The 20,125-nt window shown below is 37.4% G+C and overlaps 1 protein-coding gene across 2 annotated transcripts; it reads right to left on the reverse strand.

Annotated features, from left to right (window-relative positions):
- Window positions 1-5,965: 5,965 nt before the first annotated feature.
- Window positions 5,966-20,096, reverse strand: LOC309478259 (uncharacterized protein). Of its 2 annotated transcripts, XM_082141834.1 has the most exons (6): window positions 19,690-20,096; window positions 18,523-18,614; window positions 17,093-17,140; window positions 16,851-16,994; window positions 11,844-11,956; window positions 5,966-6,180 (listed from the first exon to the last, which is right to left on the reverse strand). In XM_082141834.1, exons 1-5 carry the CDS (start codon window positions 19,703-19,705, stop codon window positions 11,849-11,851), a joined length of 408 nt encoding a protein of 135 aa, XP_081997960.1. In that variant the 5' UTR covers window positions 19,706-20,096; the 3' UTR covers window positions 5,966-6,180; window positions 11,844-11,848. The 2 variants fall into 2 exon arrangements, with proteins under 2 accessions (XP_081997960.1, XP_081997959.1); XM_082141833.1 differs by lacking the exons at window positions 5,966-6,180; window positions 11,844-11,956 and adding an exon at window positions 15,495-16,667.
- Between the last annotated feature and the right edge of the window lie 29 nt (window positions 20,097-20,125).

Consider the following 20,125-nt stretch of genomic DNA (forward strand, 5'->3'; position numbering starts at 1 on the left):
TACATTCCACAAGATACAAACAGCAAACACAACAAACAACCATAAAAAACCCTCGATTAACCAAAAGCCTGCTTGAAGAGCAAAGTCTTCAGTTGTTTTTTAAAAGAATCAACTGAGTTCGCGCAACGTAGAACAAGAGGCAAAGCATTCCACAGCCTGGGAGCGACTGCCTGGAATGACTGGTCCCCTCTAGTTTTAAAATGAGTGCGAGGAACAACTAATATCTGGTCTAAAGACCTGAGACTCCGGGTAGGAGTGTGAAGCTGTATCAGGTCAGTGATGTAGATAGGGACTTGGCCATGCAAGGCTCTAAAGGTACAGTACAGTACAGGTAATGTACAGTATTGCTTATTAATGAGTGAATTAATTGTAACTAAATATGCCTCATAGTAAAATTACCAAGTATTTTAACAGATTTTTTATGTTGCACATCTTACTTTAAACCTGGCTCTAAGCTCATCTCAATTCGGTTTATTCTGTAGCTTTTAAAACAATCAATTGAAGCAAATATAAAATGAATCCCGAAGATGGCAAAGAATGTTAATTCAAAAAAAAATGAAAAAAGCTCCAAAAGGGCAAAGAAAAAAACCCATTTTGGGTTCCCCAAAGAACCTGTCTATGAACAGTTCTTAAAATAACCATTTTTATTTGTGTTATTTTTTTCATCTTGGTGTAAAGAACATTTAAAAAATCTGAAGAAAATAACTGAGAAACTAGGTCAATACTGGCATAGCATTATAATTGTTTGTGTGTTTTAGCGGCTACTTTGGCAAAAACTATATTTGAGTTATAAAAATTTCAAAGATAAACTAAATATAAACATTTAACATGTATAGCATAATGTACAGTAAATATGTTTGTTAATGTTATAAATGGAAAATACTACCAGTATTACCAAGATAATGGATCAGATTTACGCCTGTAAATTCAGTAATTTTCACCCAGTGGGTGAAACCAGAGATTTTTGACTCTGGGTAATTAAGCAACGACCCCAAACCCTCTAGAAACTCCCCAAAACATAGCATTATGGCAGTGGGCATTTCATTCAACTGTAGAAGAAGAACCACTCATATATTCTTGTTCCTTCTTCTTTATTACTGTCTTTGATTTTGATCCCTGTCTGAGATGGAAGAGCTATAGAGTTTTAGATGAATTAATCAACTAGATCTTCCCTAAAAATAAACATAAAACAGATCAAAGAGTATGCGACAAGGGCAGTTTACAGGTATATCCTCTAAAATAAGACTTAGTGACTCAATTCACCAATATAAAAATATAAAATATAAATATTCCAGTTCCATATGATTTTGTTTTTTTCTGTGGAACATAAAAGTGACATTTTTGAAGAATATCATGGCCACTGTTTTCAGTATAATGAAAGCTGAGGTGGTCAAGCTCTGAAAAGGTCAAACACCATAAATGTTTTCTGTATGACTTGTGTGCTATGTTACAAGTTGCCCGGAGACACACATTAAGTGTGTGAAGAGACCGAAATTTATTCATTGATAATATCCTCCTTCACCACCTCTCAAATCACATTCATACACTTGAGTATGCGCATATTAAAATTGGGCAAGGCACAACATGAGAACCAATGACGTTTGCCATTAAATACATCAAATCTGGCATGGCATAATATTTGGATTTATACACAATTTACATATACACAAAATACATGAAGGTTCTTGTGACAGGACCGGAGTAATGGATGATGACATTTCTGCTGAAATACTTTGAAATATTATTCAAATGGAAAATAACTTTTCTATTTTAATCTATTTTAAAATGTAATTTATTCATGTGATGGCAAAGCTGAATTTTCAGCAGTCATTACTCCAATCATTGGTGTTACGTCTAGAGTGGCCAGCCCAATCCCCGGACCTTAATCCAACAGAAAACTTGTGGGGTGACATCAAAAATGCTGTTTTTGAGGCAAAAACCAAGAAATGCAGAGGAATTGTGGTATGTACGTAGTGCAATCGTCCTGGGCTGGAATACCTGCCAGAAGTTGGTCAACTCCATGCAACACAGATGTGAAGCAGTTCTTAAAACCGTGGTTATACAACTAAATATTAGTTCAGCGATTCACAAGAAAGCTAAATCTTCAAGCATTTTTCAGTTTATACAGCAAATGTTTGACTTTGTAAAGAAAAATGCAGACACTGCTATTTTTTTGAACAGCCTAATATTCCCTTTTCTTCACTTTAAAGTAATAACAAATTTGATAATTGTTTCTTTGTGTTTTGATTTAGAATAGAATGTGGAGTGTTCCCAATGGATTTGCGTGTATTGAAATAAAAGTTATTATAAGGATTTTGAGGTTTACACACTTTTTTAAACACACTGCTATTTTGAACACAACTGTATACGTGTGTATATATATATACAGTATCAAAGGCTGTCAGATTTTTTGTTGTTGTTTGTTGGCATTTGCTAGAATCCATGAAATCTGATGTATCTGAACAAGATGTCCAGGACCTCCAGCAGAAAAATAGGCCCACAACATTAAAGATCCAGCAGTGTATCTAACCATGGGCATGGGATACTTTTTATCCCTTTTGCACCAAACACATCTGGTGAGTTTGCTGCCAAAAAGTTTAGTTTCATCTGACCATAGAATCAGGTCCCATTACAATCTTCAGTCAAGATTCAGTTCAACTGAATATGCTGGAGTTTGTTTTTGGATGAGAGCAGAGGACTTTTCTTGAAACCCTCTCTAACAACATGTGGGGATGTAAGGGTTGTTGGATTTATATATAACGTATAGTCCGATAAAGATGGGCAAAATTCCCAAAGGTTGATAATAATATTTGTTATTAAATAAAACAAACTCAGGTAATCCAACAGGAGACAACAAACGATACAGTGTGCCATGCACAAAAAAATACCAGACAATATATATATATATATATATATATATATATATATATATATATATATATATATATATATATATAGTAACAGTATATATTAATTATGATTCTAGTTAATTGAGAAACTAGGTCAACACTAGTGTAGTGTAATTACTAATTAAATTGCATATTTATGCAGTGTGGGGTGAATTGAGATTTCCAGAGCTGACGTTTGCACAGCTGCAGTTTTATAGTCAATTGCTCTCGTTGAGTTTAAGAGCAGTAACTGGCACACTGGGGCAAAGATTTGTACCATTTTATTTCAACCTCTTCATTTGCACCCGTCGTACTGACAGATACTTACGTTTTCTCGAGGGAGAAATGGCTAATCATTTGGCTTGTCTAAAGAAACTTTCAGCCGCCAAGAAGAGCAAAGACCTCATTTAAACAGGTTAACATGCGCCACCCTGATGCTTCCTCTCATCAAGATCTCTTCCAAGATGGCTAGAAGTCATACAGGGGATTTTTGAGATACAAAGAGTCCAATTTCACATTACCACCCACTGCTAAGAGCAATGTCAAGCTTATGACTTGGAACATCAAGGACCACAAATCCTCTTTGACATGTCAGCACATATCTGACTCTGGGTCTCCGGCGGGTATTAGACGAGTGCAGAGATTCAACGTCTAATCCTCCAATTGAGAGTTTCCGTATTACAACAGCCGAGCGGCTATGGTGGATTTCACGTAAAAATCTTTACGTCCATTATTAGTTATGATTGGTCTGTGTATTTTTATGGGATGCTTGGTTTGTATATGGTCTGTGGTATAGGCTATGGTCTTTTGAAGATTTTCCCTCAGGCTCACAATAGACCTTTAATCGAAAAGGCAAGAAAATAGAAAAGCCCACGAGGCACCAGATGCGCTTTTCTCTTGCGGTAATAATTCTCTTGAGTGTATCGTTTTAAAGAGGATAGATTCCCTAGAGAGGGCTATTCATTCTTCCCTCAGTGCCTGCTAACAGATTTTTGCTTTAACCTTGTGAAAGCACTGTGTTCTCCTGGCAACATGTTTTACTGATAATTTTTATCATCACCCAGGACTTTCCTTAGAAAAAAACAATACCATGTTTTTTGTTTTTTTTTCTGTTTAAAAAAAAGGCAAAATTATGCAGTATAAGCAGGGGTGCACATAACTGGTGTGCAGGTGCGCATGCATGGTAAAAGTAAACGATGCGCAGCAGAAAACTTTTTTTTTTTTTTTTTGATGTTTACTTACTGGATGGAGTAGGATTTTTCTTCATCTCTGGTAAGATAGCAATCATGATGATAAGTGTGTTCAATAGTTATTAGGGGTGCAACGGATCGCAGTTGATCCGTGATACGGACCAGGCCTCACGCATGTGATTCGCGGATTAAATGCTAAGTTTAGAGTGAAAGTTTATAATTTGGATGTGTTTTGTCTTGCCAATTTACACATTCAAATGATTTTTTACGCGGAACAGAAGATCGACACACCCGAATTGTGCGTGCATGCAGAGAGAGAGAGGCGGGTTTCAGACATCGCTCGAACACTGAATGTATTCCTCTTTCGCGTTTACTTGCGCTTGAACGGACACATACACACAAAATTCTGTCAAAACTGTCTTGGCAAGTATTCTCTCAGTTATGTCATAAGTGAACTGTTGAGAAACAAACCGGATGTGTGTCAGTATATTCAGTCCGTGCATTCGATCTTAAAGTGACAGCAGCCTAATAGTCCTGCTGTTGTCTATGTCATTATTCTTAATAAATAAATTGTTGGCAAGATAAACTTTCCAATATATTCAGTAACATATTTAAACAGTTTTTTGTACTTAATAAAACATAATATTTCCATATTAATCTGCTGCAAATTAGGTTGCTTGCCAACTACCAGTGGGTTGCAACACAAATACAAAACTTGATTTTTAAAATTTGGTACATCAATGTATTTATATTTTATACACAACAATGTATAATTATGAAAGTGCATTTTAAGAATATGTATATATTTACATATGCTCACCAAAGACAACATTAATTTTAATGAAAATACTGTAAAAAAACAGTAATATTGTGAAATAATATAAAAATAAAAATAAAATAAATAGCCTTTTTCTACTTGAATATATTTTAAAATCTAATTTATTCCAGTGACGGCAAAGCTGAATTATCAGCATCATTAATCATTTTCAGTCACATGATCCTTTAGAAAAAAATCTAATATGCTTATAGACTTTGCTTATCATAAAAAAATGTAAAACGTGCTGCTTAATATTTTTGTTGAAACCATGATTTATTGTTTTTGGGATTATTTGATGAATAGAAATTTAAAAAGAACAGCATTTCTTTTTATTTATTTTTATCAGGTTGCCACATACAGTATGACAGGAAATGGTATGACTGGTATGTGACTGACAACATTCCTATTCACACATGTTAAAGGGATGGTTCGGAGTAAAATCAACCTAGGGTCCTTTGCACCATGACCTCGAGCCAAACATCATTTCGATCCTGGATCCTGGATGGATTTCAAGAGCACAGTGTCAGGAAAAGTCTGCATCCTGTGTGTTCAGTGTGCCTCATACACCAGTAAATGGATCGGACAGGTGTGTTGATTGACTATTCACACACACAAAATGAAGTCACAAGAAGTCATTCTACATTTTGCCTCCCCTGGCTATTTGTAAATGATGGTCAAATCAGGTATAACATCAGCAATGAGTGTCTTTCTAAAGAATAGAGGGTTAATAAGTCTCATAATCTGGCAAATGATGTTTCTTTGTTGCATTTTTAGTTATAGCAGTTCTATTTTAATATATTTTAAAATGTAATTTATTCTGTGAGGGCAAAGCTGAATTTTCAGCATCATTACTCCAGTCTTCAGTCATGATCCTTTAGAAAAAAATAAATAAAAATCTAATATGCTTATTTGCTGCTCAAAAGACTTTGCTTATTATCAAATGTTGAAAACGTGCTACTTAATATTTTTGTTGAAACCATGATTTATTGTTTTCTGGATTATTTGAGACTGGTATGTGAGTGACAACATTCCTATTCACACATGTTAAATTAAACTAGAAGTCACTCCATTTCTATTCCTTTGTTGTCTGAGTATGATGCTCAAGTCAAATAATATAGTTGTGATGTGCAAACTATTATGTATGTTATCTAAAAAAGATAGGTTTCTCAAGAGGGCTGCTCAGTGTCACCTCAATACCTGGAAAGTGATGCTTCAGTTAACCTTGAGAAGGTCTTGTTGAGAACTTCTATTGATTATATTTTTGACATCATTTCGATCCTGGATCCTGGATGGATTTCAAGAGCACAGTGTCAGGAAAAGTCTGCATCCTGTGTGTTCAGTGTGCCTCATACACCAGTAAATGGATCGGACAGGTGTGTTGATTGACTATTCACACACACAAAATGAAGTCACAAGAAGTCATTCTACATTTTGCCTCTCCTGGCTATTTGAAAATGATGGTCAAATCAGGTAAAACATCAGCAATGAGTGTCTTTCTAAAGAATAGTGGGTTAATAAGTCTCATTATCTGGCAAATTATGTTTCTTTTTTGCATTTTTAGTTACAGCAGTTCTATATTAATATATTTTAAAATGTAATTTATTCCAGTGATGGCAAAGCTGAATTTTCAGCATCATTACTCCAGTCTTCAGTGTCTCATCCCAGACAGAAACATAGTGTCTGCCCAGATCCGGCCCACATTTGGGCCGTGTGGAATCCACGTGTACCAGATGTGGGCCGGATCTGGGCCAACGCTATGCTGCTGTCTGGGATGATCCTTCAGAAATCATTCTAATATGCTGATTTGGTGCTCAATTATTAATAATGGTTCTTATTGTTATCAGTGTTGAAAACAGTTCCTTTTCGAAGCAGAACTTCGATGCTGTGTCATGGAGTTGATACTATGGGCTGGAGTTGATGGAGTTGCCTGGTCACGTGTAAACACGCACCAATAAATCATTGGCAGACGGCAGTCCATGACGTCACACGTGGAGCGCCCGCGAGGATAAAAGAGTGCCTGTAATACACGCCATCAGCTTTTTTATCTTCAGGAACCGCTTGTTTGTATGTGTGTGTAAGATAACACTCTGTTGGAGCACGTTTCACTCCCAAGGGAGCTGGATGTGCTCATTAGGATGCATTTACGGTATAAGCTCTGCTATTGTTGGATTCTCTCCCGAGGGATAAATATCTAGTGTTTGTTCAGCTAAATGAAATTTGTTCTCCATAAAATGCGATTGTATCTCTTCAGAAAATTTGGACTAAACCGTTCAATTCATATGGATTAGTTTTACGATCTCTTTATGAACTTTTTGAAGCGTCAAAATGGTAGTTGCGTAGCTGTCAATGGAGGGACAGAAAGCTCTCAGTTTTCATCAAAAAGAAGTTAATTTGTGTTCTGAAGATGAACGAACGACTTACGGGTTTGGAACGACATGACGGTGAGTTAATAATGACATAATTTTCATTTTTGATTGAACTATACCTTTAAGGGAGCTGCAACTGTTTTGAGTTGTGACGAGGGAGCTCCCTTCTCACTTGATTTTTTCTTTTAAAAAGGGATGAAGTGTTTGCACTTCATGGTTTAGGCCGCGTGTCTGCTGAAGTAACATGGCAGCTTCGATTGCAGGGTCGCAGATAGGTAGAGTAGAGGTGGATGTTGTCAAATAAGTCCTCCGCCTCTGCTTACCACCTGCGGAGGCAAGACAGGCCTGTGGGGCCCTGCACATCATGATTGCAGGTTGCATGCTCTTGTACGTTCCCCTGTGGATGGTTGCCTGGTGGTATTCCTCCTTGTTATTTTGCACTCAATAACTTAGACGAGTGAATGGAGTCTTTTATGGGTCCTGGAGAAGCACCAGCTAGAGCACTCTTTTTTTAATTGCTCTAGGCATTTAAGTAGAACTGAAGCTCCCCTGCGTTTTCCCTAGGGGTTGTGTTTTGATGGTGAGAGTCTTTGGCAATAATATTATGGCGTTCTCATATTTGCTTCCCTTCTGAAGAAGATGAGGGTTGCATTCTCCCCTTGGAAGTAGTGGTAATATCGAAGGTTATAGTTTATATTGCCCCTTTGGTAGGCTACTCCCTAAGGGCTTTGTTGAGGTGCTGATATAGCTGAGCCATATTTTCTAAGAGCTCTGCTCTTGGGGCCTTATAAGACTGACGGCTGTCCCGCAAGTGAGGGAGTAATGTTTTAAAGGCTGGGACTTCCCTTACTATAAAGCATAGAAGCTTGGGTATCTTCTCCTACTATTGAAAGATATTGGCTTAGGGAGTGGTGCCACTATATGCAAGTAATTTTGGATGTTCCCTTGGGGTTGATGTACTCTGATTCGTAATCAGTGCAGTCAATTTATGATATGCCCATTATATTTGTGCATATTCACAGTTTAGATTCCCAAGGCAGGCATTCTCTTAGCATTGCGTAGTGGGTATTGGTTCTCCATAGTGCCAACTCCATGACGCATGTCTTGTTGCCATGCCTAGGCTTGCCTGCACATCTCCTTCAGGCAAAAGTGTTGATGATGTGTATTTCGGCTGCCCTTTTATACTGATGGGCGCTCCAGTTGTGACGTCATGGACTGCAGTCCGTCATAGGTGTGCTTCAGACACCGATCATACTGATGCCATCCCCATTGTGTCAACTTCATGACGCAGTATCTCGTTTCCTTATCAGGGAGCTGGGGTTACATACGTAACCTAGACGTTTTCACTGCTTTAAATTTGTATGATTTTTTGGGAAACTTTTTTCAGGATTCTTTGATGAAAGTAAAATTCATCTTTTAATATATATATTTTTACCATTATAAAATGTCTTTACTTTCACTTTTGATATATACACTCACCGGCCACTTTATAAGGTAGGCCTACACCTGTTCAACTTAAAATATCTAATCAGCCAATCACATGGCAGAAACTCAATGCATTTAGGCATGTAGACATGGTCAAGACAATCTGCTGAAGTTCAAACTCAGCATCAGAATGGGGAAGAAAGGAGATTTAAGTGACTTTATACATGGCATGATTGCTGGTGCCAGACGGGCTGGTCTGAGTATCTCAGAAACTGCTGATCAACTGACATTTTCACACACAAGCATCTCTAGAGTTTACAGAGGTAAACCCAAAAGAGAAAATATCCAGTGTGCAGCAGTTCTTTGTGCGAAATGCCTTGTTGATGTCAGAGGTCGGAGGTCAGAGGAGAATGACCAGACTGGTTCGAGCAGATAGAAAGGCAACAGTAACTCATATAACTGCAGAAGAGCATCCCTGAACACACAACACATCCTACCTTGAAGCAGAAGGGCTACAACAGCAGAAGACACACCGGTGCCACTTCTGTCAGCTAAGAACAGACAAATGAGGCTACAATTATCACGGGCTCAACCAAATTGGACAATAGAAAATTGGAAAAACGTTGCTTGGCCTGATGAGTCTTGATTTCGGAGGAAATTTGGCATAAACAACATAAACGCATGGATCCATCCTGCCTTGTATGAGCGGTTCAGGCTGCTGGTGGTGTAATGGTGTGGAGGATATTTTCTTGGCACACTTTTGGCCCCTTAGTAACAATTGAGCATCATTTAAACACCACAGCTGACCTGAGTATTGTTGCTGATCATGTCCATTCCTTTATGACCACAGTGTATCATTTTCTGAAAGCTACTTCCAGCAGGATAATGTGGCATGTCACAAAGCCCAAATCATCTCAAACTGGTTTCTTGAACATGACAATGAGTTCACTGTACTCAAGTCACAGTCACCAGATCTCAATCCAATAGAGCACATTTGAGATGTGAAGGAACGGGAGATTCGCATCATGGATGTGCAGCCGACAAATCTGCAGCAACTGTGTGATGCGATCATGTCCATATGGACCAAAATCTCTGAGGAATGTTTCCAGCACCTTGTTGAATCTCTGCCACAAAGAATTAAGGCAGTTCTGAAGGCAAGAGGGGGTCAAACCCAGTACTAGCAAGGTGTACCTTATAAAGTGGCCGGCAAGAGTGTATATATACTGTGTTTGTATTATACTGTGTGTGTGTATATATATGAAGAGTTCAGATGCAAAAGCCTCTAAATGCCATCTGAGATTTTCTTATAGAATGATCATTTTTATCAAGCTTGTGTATTTAAGTTCAGTAATTTCACTTAAATGACAATTAATAGGTAATCTTCATTGCCATTTGAGTGAAATTATTGAATTTAAATATACGAGCTTGATAAAAATGATCATTCTATAAGAAAATTTCAGATGGCATTTAGAGGCTTTTGCATCTGAACTCTTCATATATATATATATATATACACACACACACACACACACTAACGTTATACAGAAATTAGTGAGAGACTGAACAAAATTTTACCAATAAAAATTTGTATACAATTTAAGTCCAGTAACCGACCTAGAAACTGCTCAGAACACCCTAACATCCACTTAGCAACCACCCATAATACCCAAGCTGCTTATTAATATGTAAATCAAGTGGCATACCAACATGTAGAAATACATTTATATCATAGAGCGGAGCCCTAAAGAACCTCATGATTATGTTGTCAAAGTCAAGCATCACACTAGAAACCACCCACTACACAGACAAGCGCCACTCACATTTTCCGGTTATAATTATCAGTTTTCTTTTTTGGCTTTAGTGACCTCAAGTCAATATGATAGACAGTGATGATATTAAAATTGGCTTTTGGCTTTAGACTATCACTAAAGCCAAAAAATAAAATTATATTGATATGTGGCTAACACATGCATGGCACACAAATGAGTATGATCTAACAAAAAGAAGATTAGATACGGTATTTGCACTGAGGAGTAACTTTAAATGACTTTCCATGTCTAGTAAGACAGGACTTGCTCTCTAATCAGTCTGGGAACCATGAGGAGGCAAAAGCAGACATTTGCCGAAGTAATGAGTGTCCCTAATGACACTAAGTTCATTTAATTTGTCATCAGGATGGTAATAATTGGACTCCATTATGACCTTGGTGCCGTAATTAAACTGCTGCCTGGTGATATTCTGCACACTGGCATGTAGTTGTCAGTAGTGATTATCAGCGATGAGAGAAAGGGAGTGACAAGCTACAACTTTTCTGGCAGCCCACAAAGAAAAGCCTTTTTCAAAGGCAGCGACTTTTTCTGAGAATGATGTGTCATTAGAAAAGCAAAGCGATGCAGACAGGTCCATTAGCAGGCCAAAGGCGCACGAGGTGGGAGAGCAAATTAATCAAACTACTTTCTACCATTTAAATGTGTGCTAAATTGGATAGGCGAAAGGGCCCGCATTTCAAACAGCAACCGGGCCGCCGTTTGACTTAAGGCTTTCTGGCAAACAAGTGACCTTGGCAGCCGTTTCAACTTTGATGTTTTGACTGACATTTCCGGCAATCCAATTTACACCCGTTCACACTTTTAACAGCCGGTCAATTGGTCCAACGCGGTCCAGACATATTTTATTTGGAAATATATAGATTTTATTTTTTTTCACCACTGCTCAGCCACCAACCGAATTAATCTTGTTCAGAGATTAAGCATTATGTTTAATCTCTCGCTTCACCGAGCATTTTCAGATGATAATTGGCTGGGGGTTTTTTTCCTTGAGAAGATGTAACATTTCAGGGGAAATTGGGAATGATGAAAATTGAAAGCAAACACTTTGATGATTTACATAAATCATCATGATAATGGAGTAAATCAACTGATTGTCTATAGGAAATGCAATATGTCTATCCGTACCCTTAGGCTGTGTCTGCAAAACAGAGGTTGCTCTATGTTCTCTTTGCATTTGAACATGGTTAAAAATAGCCCTGGATCATGTGACAACAAATATCATGTGACGGCAAAGAGCATTTGGCAGGAATTCAAGCGTAGAGTGCACATTGAATATGGGGTCATATAAGCAATATAACTGTAATGAGATTTCTACTTTCACTACTGACCTTTTTCATTCGCCCTTTCCTTCTGGCTGATTACAAATAATTTGCGAATGATTTTTTGACAGTTTCTCTGGCTGTAGAATTGTGTAGGTCTTGCTTTCCAATATATCTGTAACCTGAATGAGGAAAAAATAGATGGCAATCATTCTGATAACAAGTGAAACAGTCACCTTTCTTGCTGCAGCTTGGTCTTACATAAAGAACTTTCAATGTTCAATTCTCTTTGGTTCAGCATGAGCATGTGGCCTGCCTCTTTGAAGTAATCTTTAATATTATATTTATCAAATATTAATTCAAAGAAATTTCCTAGTAATCGAATTTTTTTTTTTTTTATTAAGTACAAAGGTAAACGTACGTTTTATGTAGGTCTACATGCTGAGATAGTATATAGTAGATGATATTTCATATTGGAGATATTAAGGTATCTGGATTATTTAAAAGATATGCACTGCAATATCTATGCAACGGCAGCTATACTGTACTGTTGTTTACCTCAGACAGCAGTTTCTACTTGTCCTAAAGGAAATGTGCAACTACTTTAAAAATGTAAATCACCATCATTCAATCATCTTCATTAAAACATGCAATCACCATTGTTTTGATGTTTTAACACCTTCAAACATCAAGCTTCCCATCATAGTTATAGAACATAGAACAAAGATTATTGGAGTTGTTTCACAAGGAAATACTATTCAGTCTTTTCCAATGAGCCTGGGTTGGGTACGGTTGCCAGGAAGTTGTTAGGTGGTTGCTAACTGGTAGAACACTATTTATACTATTTATAATGGTCACGAGATTTTATTCTTGATTCGAAATACATTATTAGAATATAAACGTGTCCTAAAGGAAATGCACAACCCAAGTCAAAGAGCCCAGGATGCTCCTTCAATGTAAATCTTTTTTAGTGTTTTGACCATTTATTGTTCAAATTTGGGCCGCAACAACCCGCGCAATTTCTGTCTGTATAGCACAAACGGTGCGGGATGAGTTACGTGATTAAGTTTAATACGTTCGCGCTACTATCTTATGAGTCTTCAAATGTTTGATCTATTTTGAAACAAGTTCTCAAATACATTAGTGGTGAAAAAAGGAAGTGATAAAAGGCCAAATAAACAAGTCTCTTTGATCGTAAAACCTCAGCTTTAAATAGCTAACAGTCTTTGGTCATTTAGTCAAAGCCTTAAAGTACCATCAATTTATCTGAGATTCTAGTCAGACGAAAAATAACAACTTGGGGGGACTGGCAGAAGTCTCACCCGGGTCACTGACATCTCCTCTCATCTCCTGAACTCACTGAAGTTCTGGTCTTTGATCCCTAGCTAGTATGTAGCACCTCACGCAGAACGCTCATGGCCACCCATGTGAGATATATGATATTCTGCTTTATGCAAAATGGAGTAGTGGAATGAAAACTACTGCAATGTTAAAGCCCCTTTAAGGCAAGTCAGTCTGCTTGGTGGCCATTTTCATATCATAAAACCCCTTAGGCAACTATTTCCAGCCTTGGAAGTACTGATTGAAAGAGGAAAGATCAAACTTTACAAAACTGTTGGTCAAGTTTAATAACGTATTTCGAAACAAGAATAAAATCTTGTGACCATTATAAACAGTGTTTAATGAGTCAAATCATGAAACTAAATTGTAGAGCTAGAGTAAAATAGTCCATTAGTTTCTTTAACTGTAAGGTGGGATTTTCATTCCTAAAGTTGCCATGATGTCTCCTTCAGAATTCTTGGGAGAAATAAACACACTTGTCTTCTGAATCTACTTTCAAGGTTTTACACGAGATCCCCAAAAATTGTTTTGCCTGATTTGCTATATTTTATTTATAGAGAGGAAGGCAACAGTGAAAACGGTCAAACAACAATGGGCCAGACTCAAATCTTTGTAACCTGTATGATAAATGTGACAAAGACATTCATAATGTTACAAAAAAAATCTATTTCAAATGCTGTTCTTTTGAACTTTCTATTCATAAAGAATTCTGGAAAAGTATAACAAAAATAGCAGAAAAACTGTTGCAATGTTTCTTGAGCACCAGATCTAGTCTCAGCCTCAGACGTCACGCCCGTTGGCTGAACGTCTGATGCATATGGCACACTCAACCGGAAACACTTCAGGATTTTCAAAGTCGTCATCTGATTGGTTCAATAATACAGGACGTCCGGGAGACGTGTGTGTCGCGTTCTTTAATGGCCCGCCTGGAAACAAATGATGTGACACCAAACCCCCTTGTGGAAGAAAAACGCTGTCGTGTTTACAACTGTGACAATGAGCGCTTACCAGGATCAACTAAACGCTGGATTTTCGCGGCTCCATTGTTCCAGTAAACGTGCACAACATTCATGAATGAATAATTTATTAAATGTACGCCAGTCTGTTATTGTACGGGCATCGACTTCATGACGCGGAAGAAAACTAACTGTGATTTTCTTGGGCGGTCCTTGGCCAACTAAAGCTGCGATCATAGAGTCCAGACCTTCTGCTGTCAGTCTGAAGGTTTGGCCACGTGAGACTACACCAGATGATTTCTGAAGGATCATGTGACACTGGAGTAATGATGCTGAAAATTTAGCTTTGCATCATAGGAATGATCTACATTTTAAAATATAATTAAAGAGAGAAAAAAGTTATTTTAAATTGTAAACTGTTTTTACATTTACTTGTTTGTTAAAAAAAATACCGTCTTGATGAGCATCTGAGGCTTCTTTCAAAAACATTAAAAACATCCCAACCAGAAATCTGGTTTCAAACCAGTTTCAGGCACCCCAAAATCACATCTAATGGCAAGCGAACCATTGAGATAATGTTTTTTTTTTTTTTTTTTATGAATAATGCTGATTTCCCCGTAGAATAATAAGTTCTTTCAACCAGTCTACCAGACACTGCTTTTAATCTCCCAATCATCTGGCTTTAAATCGCATGCCCTAATGCCTTCTTTTCTCGATATAGACCATTTTTATTTTTAGATTTCACACACAGCCAATGTCTCCAAAGTCAGAGCAGCGAAATATGGTATCTGTCTTGGCTGAAGCTTGTTAAATCAGTGTTAGTGAGCTGCCTCCTCTCTCTCGCTGTCTCTCTTTTGTGTAACAGAGCATGTGTAGTGTCTGCTAGAAACCATCCGAGTCCCAACAGATCCAGCTGATTTGCTTCCCAACCCACCTCGAAATAACTTCCTGCCCACGTACCGCACTTCACCTGCCTGCGCTTTTGTTTCAGGATCCTGATAAGGAACTTTGTATGTGTGGGCTTCAGGTACTGTATACCTTTATATGTTTTATACATTGCATACTTGTAACATATATTCAGTTATTTTTGACTGACTTTCATGGACCTTCAGTTTGTTTCTATCCATTTTTTTGCGGTGTGGTTCTTTGTCTGCCTTGATTTGAGTTTGCTCATGTGGATAATTAAAGACTTTCTTAATCTGATCTTCTTCTTTATTCGGTGTTCTCTGCAACCGTGCATGACAGAAGACCGGACCAACTATGGACTTTGCAGCACGGTTTGCTGCTTCGACCCGGAGTGGCCATGACTGAATGAAAACTCGCTGCAGTTCTGCCGACGCTGAAATCTTTGTATTGGATCAGGGCTAACTATCACCACCCAGTAGACCTCCCCGTCCCCAGAGCCCATCCCGTCAGATACTACGCCAAATCAATCCTATTCAAAATCAATGTGATAAACAAGTTAGGTCAAAAATAATATAAAAGTAATCGGATTAGATTACCTTAAATGTTTATTGTAATGGATTACATTACTAACTACAATTTTTGTCATGTAATTTGGAATCAGTAACTAAATTTGTATGTAATCTATCCAGCACTGTATATGCTTTCAAGAACAGCTTTAGGGGCTGTTTTCATGGGAATCTCATGAATAACTATATTACATAATCATGACAAACTGTATTATTTCCAATACAAAATTTGTGTTAGATATATCATGACCGACAATGTCTCACAAAAGAAGATTTTTGTTTTCACCAGCTTGTTTTATAGAGCAAACAAGAGCCAGACAGGAAATAGAAACTAATCAATGTTAATTTCTGCTGCTTTTAAGATATAATCTTGTAACTTACTCATTACTTCATAATCTAATCACATCCAACCTCATTTCACTGACTCATTTCAACTATTTGTTCCCCTACATCTGTTAAAATGAAGTGGCAGCCCATGGAGGTTTGAAGTACACTCTTAAAAATAAAAAAAATTTATTGACATCGACGGTTCCATTAAGACCCTTAAACATCCATCACACAAAAGATTCTTTATAGTGTAAAAAGGTTCTTCAGCATATTAAAACATTTTATACACTAAACAAAAAGGGGGAAAAGGATTCTTTTAAGACCTGATCACTGAAAGTTATCGCTAAAATGTTTGTTTTTTAATGGCGTCGCAGCAAAACCTCCCTTTTCGAAACCTTTCTTTTAAAGAGTGTAAATAAATATAGTGCACCAAAAGCACATCAAAGAGAAAGCTTCCCAAGTTATGGTCACACATTATTATTTATTGCAGCATTATTAAAGAAATCACGTAGTAACATGTGGTCGAAAAGCACTTATCAAAATTAGATTTAAACTTTGAGGTTGTCCTGCTAAGCCATTTACTGTATAAAAGCAATAGATGGACAATTAAACAGCTATTTAATGCAATGATCTAAACAGAAGTCAAAGCGAATGAATCAAAAGTCACTGCTGGTTATGCATTTGGACATCCAGTCCTGGAAAAATGTGAAACATCGACGGATGAACGTCAGCTCTTGATTAGTCCTCAAATTAATCTTGCGAACCATGACTTTGTCTTTTAGACAGTGTTCTCCAATCTTACAAAACAACATGAAGGAAAGAAAAATACACATACCTGAATACATCATTGGGCCAACTTTCAAGGCACATATATATATATGAGAGAGAGAGAGAGAGAGAGAGAGAGAGAGAGAGAGAGAGAGAGAGAGAGAGAGAGAGAGAGAGAGAGAGAGAGAGAGAGAGAGAGATATCTCGCTTACCGAATTCTGAAGGAGAAATCTGATGTTGTGCAGTAAGAGTCTAAGAGCAGTGCGACATTCGACAGCGCCGTCTTGATCAGTGATTTCTGCTGAAACTAATGTCTTCAGAAGCTCTTGAGCAATGAACTCTTTACAGCTGCACATCTGAAAGAAAACAGGCCAAGTCTTGATCATATACAGTATATGATATCTTCAAATGTCATATTTTCCTCTACAGGCCTGTTAAGCTACTCGAAACTCACCTCTCCGCTTTCAATATGCACATTCGGCATGTATACTGTGTTCATGTCCTTAAAAAGATGCAGAAAATGACAGTGTTGGTCTTAAAAAAAAAAGTATTTATAGTGTAAAAGAAGAAATTTGAAGTGACAATTGACCATTTTTTTAAGGGTGCGTCTCAATCAGTTTCCTAGTTCAGTAGTCAGGGCACTGATCAGGGATTTGGCCATTTTAAGAGCTGTCTCAATCTTTCCAGTGCACTGAAGCGTTCGCTTCCTATAAAGTCCCACAGTGCACCGTGAAAACCAGACCTGTTAGCCTAGGAGCTTCTTTCTTTTGTTGAACACAAAAGAAGATATTTTGAAGAATGTTATGGCGCTTTTCCACTACACAGTACCAGCTCGGCTCGACTCGCCTCGCCTTTGTTTGGTTTTCCACTGTGTAAAAGTTGTACCTGTACCTGCTTCCAGGTACTTTTTTTCGTACCACCTCCGGCGAGGTTCTTAGCGAGCTGAGGCGATACTAAAATGTGACGTGAAAACAAGGCAGACTGCTGATTGGTCAGAGAGAATCGTCACTATTCACTGCGTCATCATTGCACGCGCCAGACGGAGTATCCTGAATAAAAAACAGCAAAAACAAAAACAAAACCATCCAAAAACAGCATACACTCGATTTCCTCCATTGTCCTGTGTGTGTGGGTAGCGGGTGTGTGTCGCGTAGAAGAAGTCACGGCAGTTTCCTGCGGCGTCGAGTCGAGTTGAGCTGCTACTGGTAATGGAAAAGCACCATTAGTAACCAGACAGTTGATGGACCCCATTGACTTCCATAGAAGAAAAAAATACTATGGAAGTCAATGGCTACCATCAACTGTCTGGTTACTTACATTCTTCAAAATATCTTCTTTTGTGTTCAACAGAAAAAAAGAAACTCATACAACTATTAACTATCCCTAATGGAAGGGATCCCTAATATCTCTAATAGGGTTAACTATCCCTAATGGAAGTTCGGAAGCACAAAACATAAATCATGTGAGCCAACTCACTACACATAATGACATTTTTAGACATTTTTAAAAACAAAAGATGTTTTTAAATTACAAACCATTATTAAATCATATTTCAGCATAAACCTACATCGCTAGACAGGTAATGAACATAACATTTATCATTTATTTACGGCCGAAATGTTTTGCGTATACATAACAAGAAAAGTATGTATCATAATGCACTTTAAATAACATTAAAACATAATATAATAAAGATCTCAGTGCTGCTGTTGTTCATAAACACCAGTAGTGATGTTGTATAGTGAGGACGTTGTCATACTGTCCTCACAGTGTCCGAATTAATGTACACGATATACTGGTTCACGGCCTAGAAAGCTAGGAGGCTGATTGAGACGCACCCTAAGTAAGATTGTCATGTTTATGTTCACTGAGCATGTTACTTACAAATGTGAAGAGATGTGCATAATCCATGAGGTCTCTGAGGTGGTAAAGTGCCTCACGTATCGTGTCATCCCCCTGAGCCATGTGCTGCAATGCTATAAAGGAAAAACAGCACAGTTGGAACAGCTTTTGGGACCTAGGAATACACATATATATATATATATATATATATATATATATATATATATATATATATATATATATATATATATATGTGTGTGTGTGTGTGTGTGTGTGTGTGTGTGTGTGTGTGTGTGTGTGTGTGTGTGTGTGTGTGTGTGTGTCAATTAGTGAATTAGCATGCTAATTCATTCTAGAAACATGCTAGCAGCACTAATCCAAACATCAATTTTTTTCCTGAGACCGTATTGCCTTCAAACCCTTCAAAATTTAAACTACTTTAAACGTCAAACTACTTGCAATTGAACATCTTGAAACAGCTTCAAACGGAAAACCTTCAAAGTTCATATTAGAATGATTTCTGAACTATCTGTCTGAAGTAAAGCTGCTTTGAAACTATCTGTATTGTTAAAAGTGCTATATGAATGAAGGTGACTTGACTTCATCATGTGACACTGAAGACTGGAGTAATGATGCTGAAAATTCAGCTTTGACAACACAGGAATAAGTTACATTTTAAAACAGAAAACAGTTATTCTAAATTATAATGATATTTCACAAGGTTATTTTTATTTTAATAATCTTAATTTTTCATTTAAATAATCTTAATTATTCCAAACTGTAGATTCTTGTTTTTATTATATCCTCACCCTCGTGACTCTACTCACTCTCTTCAGCTGGAATCTCATTTGAGCCTCTTTTATTATTATTTTATTTAATTTTTATTAAATGCTTGAAGAAAAGAAAAGAAGCACCACCGCCACCAAGTGGACGGATGTGGTGATGACAACGACACTAAACTTTAAATGGGAAAATGTGCCTGCCGAATTAATGTGAATATAAACAAAATATGTAGGAAAATTCACAGTGTTTTTAAATTATATATTTGTATAAAATGCAATTTAGAATAATGAGCTATTACATAATTTTGTCGTTTTGGGAAGCCAACGGAATATCTGTGACTCTACACATCAGAATATGTACTTTTCACCTGTTTCGGGCGGTCAGTAAATCAGTGTGAATGATACGATCCTACTTCGGAGTACTTACAGACAAGAAACAGCATGAGAGGGAAGATTTGAGCGATTGTGGGTGGAGGTTTGCAGGTCCGTGAGCCTTTGAAATCACTGAATACGCGAACACGAATCGACCATTTTGCACATCCTTAAAGCTGAAAGCTCTTCTTCGTCCACATCTACAAACCAAACTTTGGTGATGTTCATGTTGATACTGTTAAACTAACCAACAGTTTCCTCAGAAAAGTTGCATCTCGTGACAAGAGCATTTGATAAGTTTTGAGAATGTGCTGCTAGAAAACCATTCTAGTTCTGAAAGCAAAACTAATAATCTGGCTGTGTTCAAAATAGCACTACTTCAACAAATCCTGTTTTAATGTAGGCTATAATATGAGAAATACTACAAAGTTCACGGTTTTAATTCAGCTGTAGGAATTTACATTAAAAACCAAAACAGTGCATGGAATTGT

The sequence above is a fragment of the Leuciscus leuciscus genome (assembly GCF_965113295.1).
Source record: "Leuciscus leuciscus genome assembly, chromosome: 16".
Taxonomy (NCBI): Eukaryota; Metazoa; Chordata; class Actinopteri; order Cypriniformes; family Leuciscidae; genus Leuciscus; species Leuciscus leuciscus.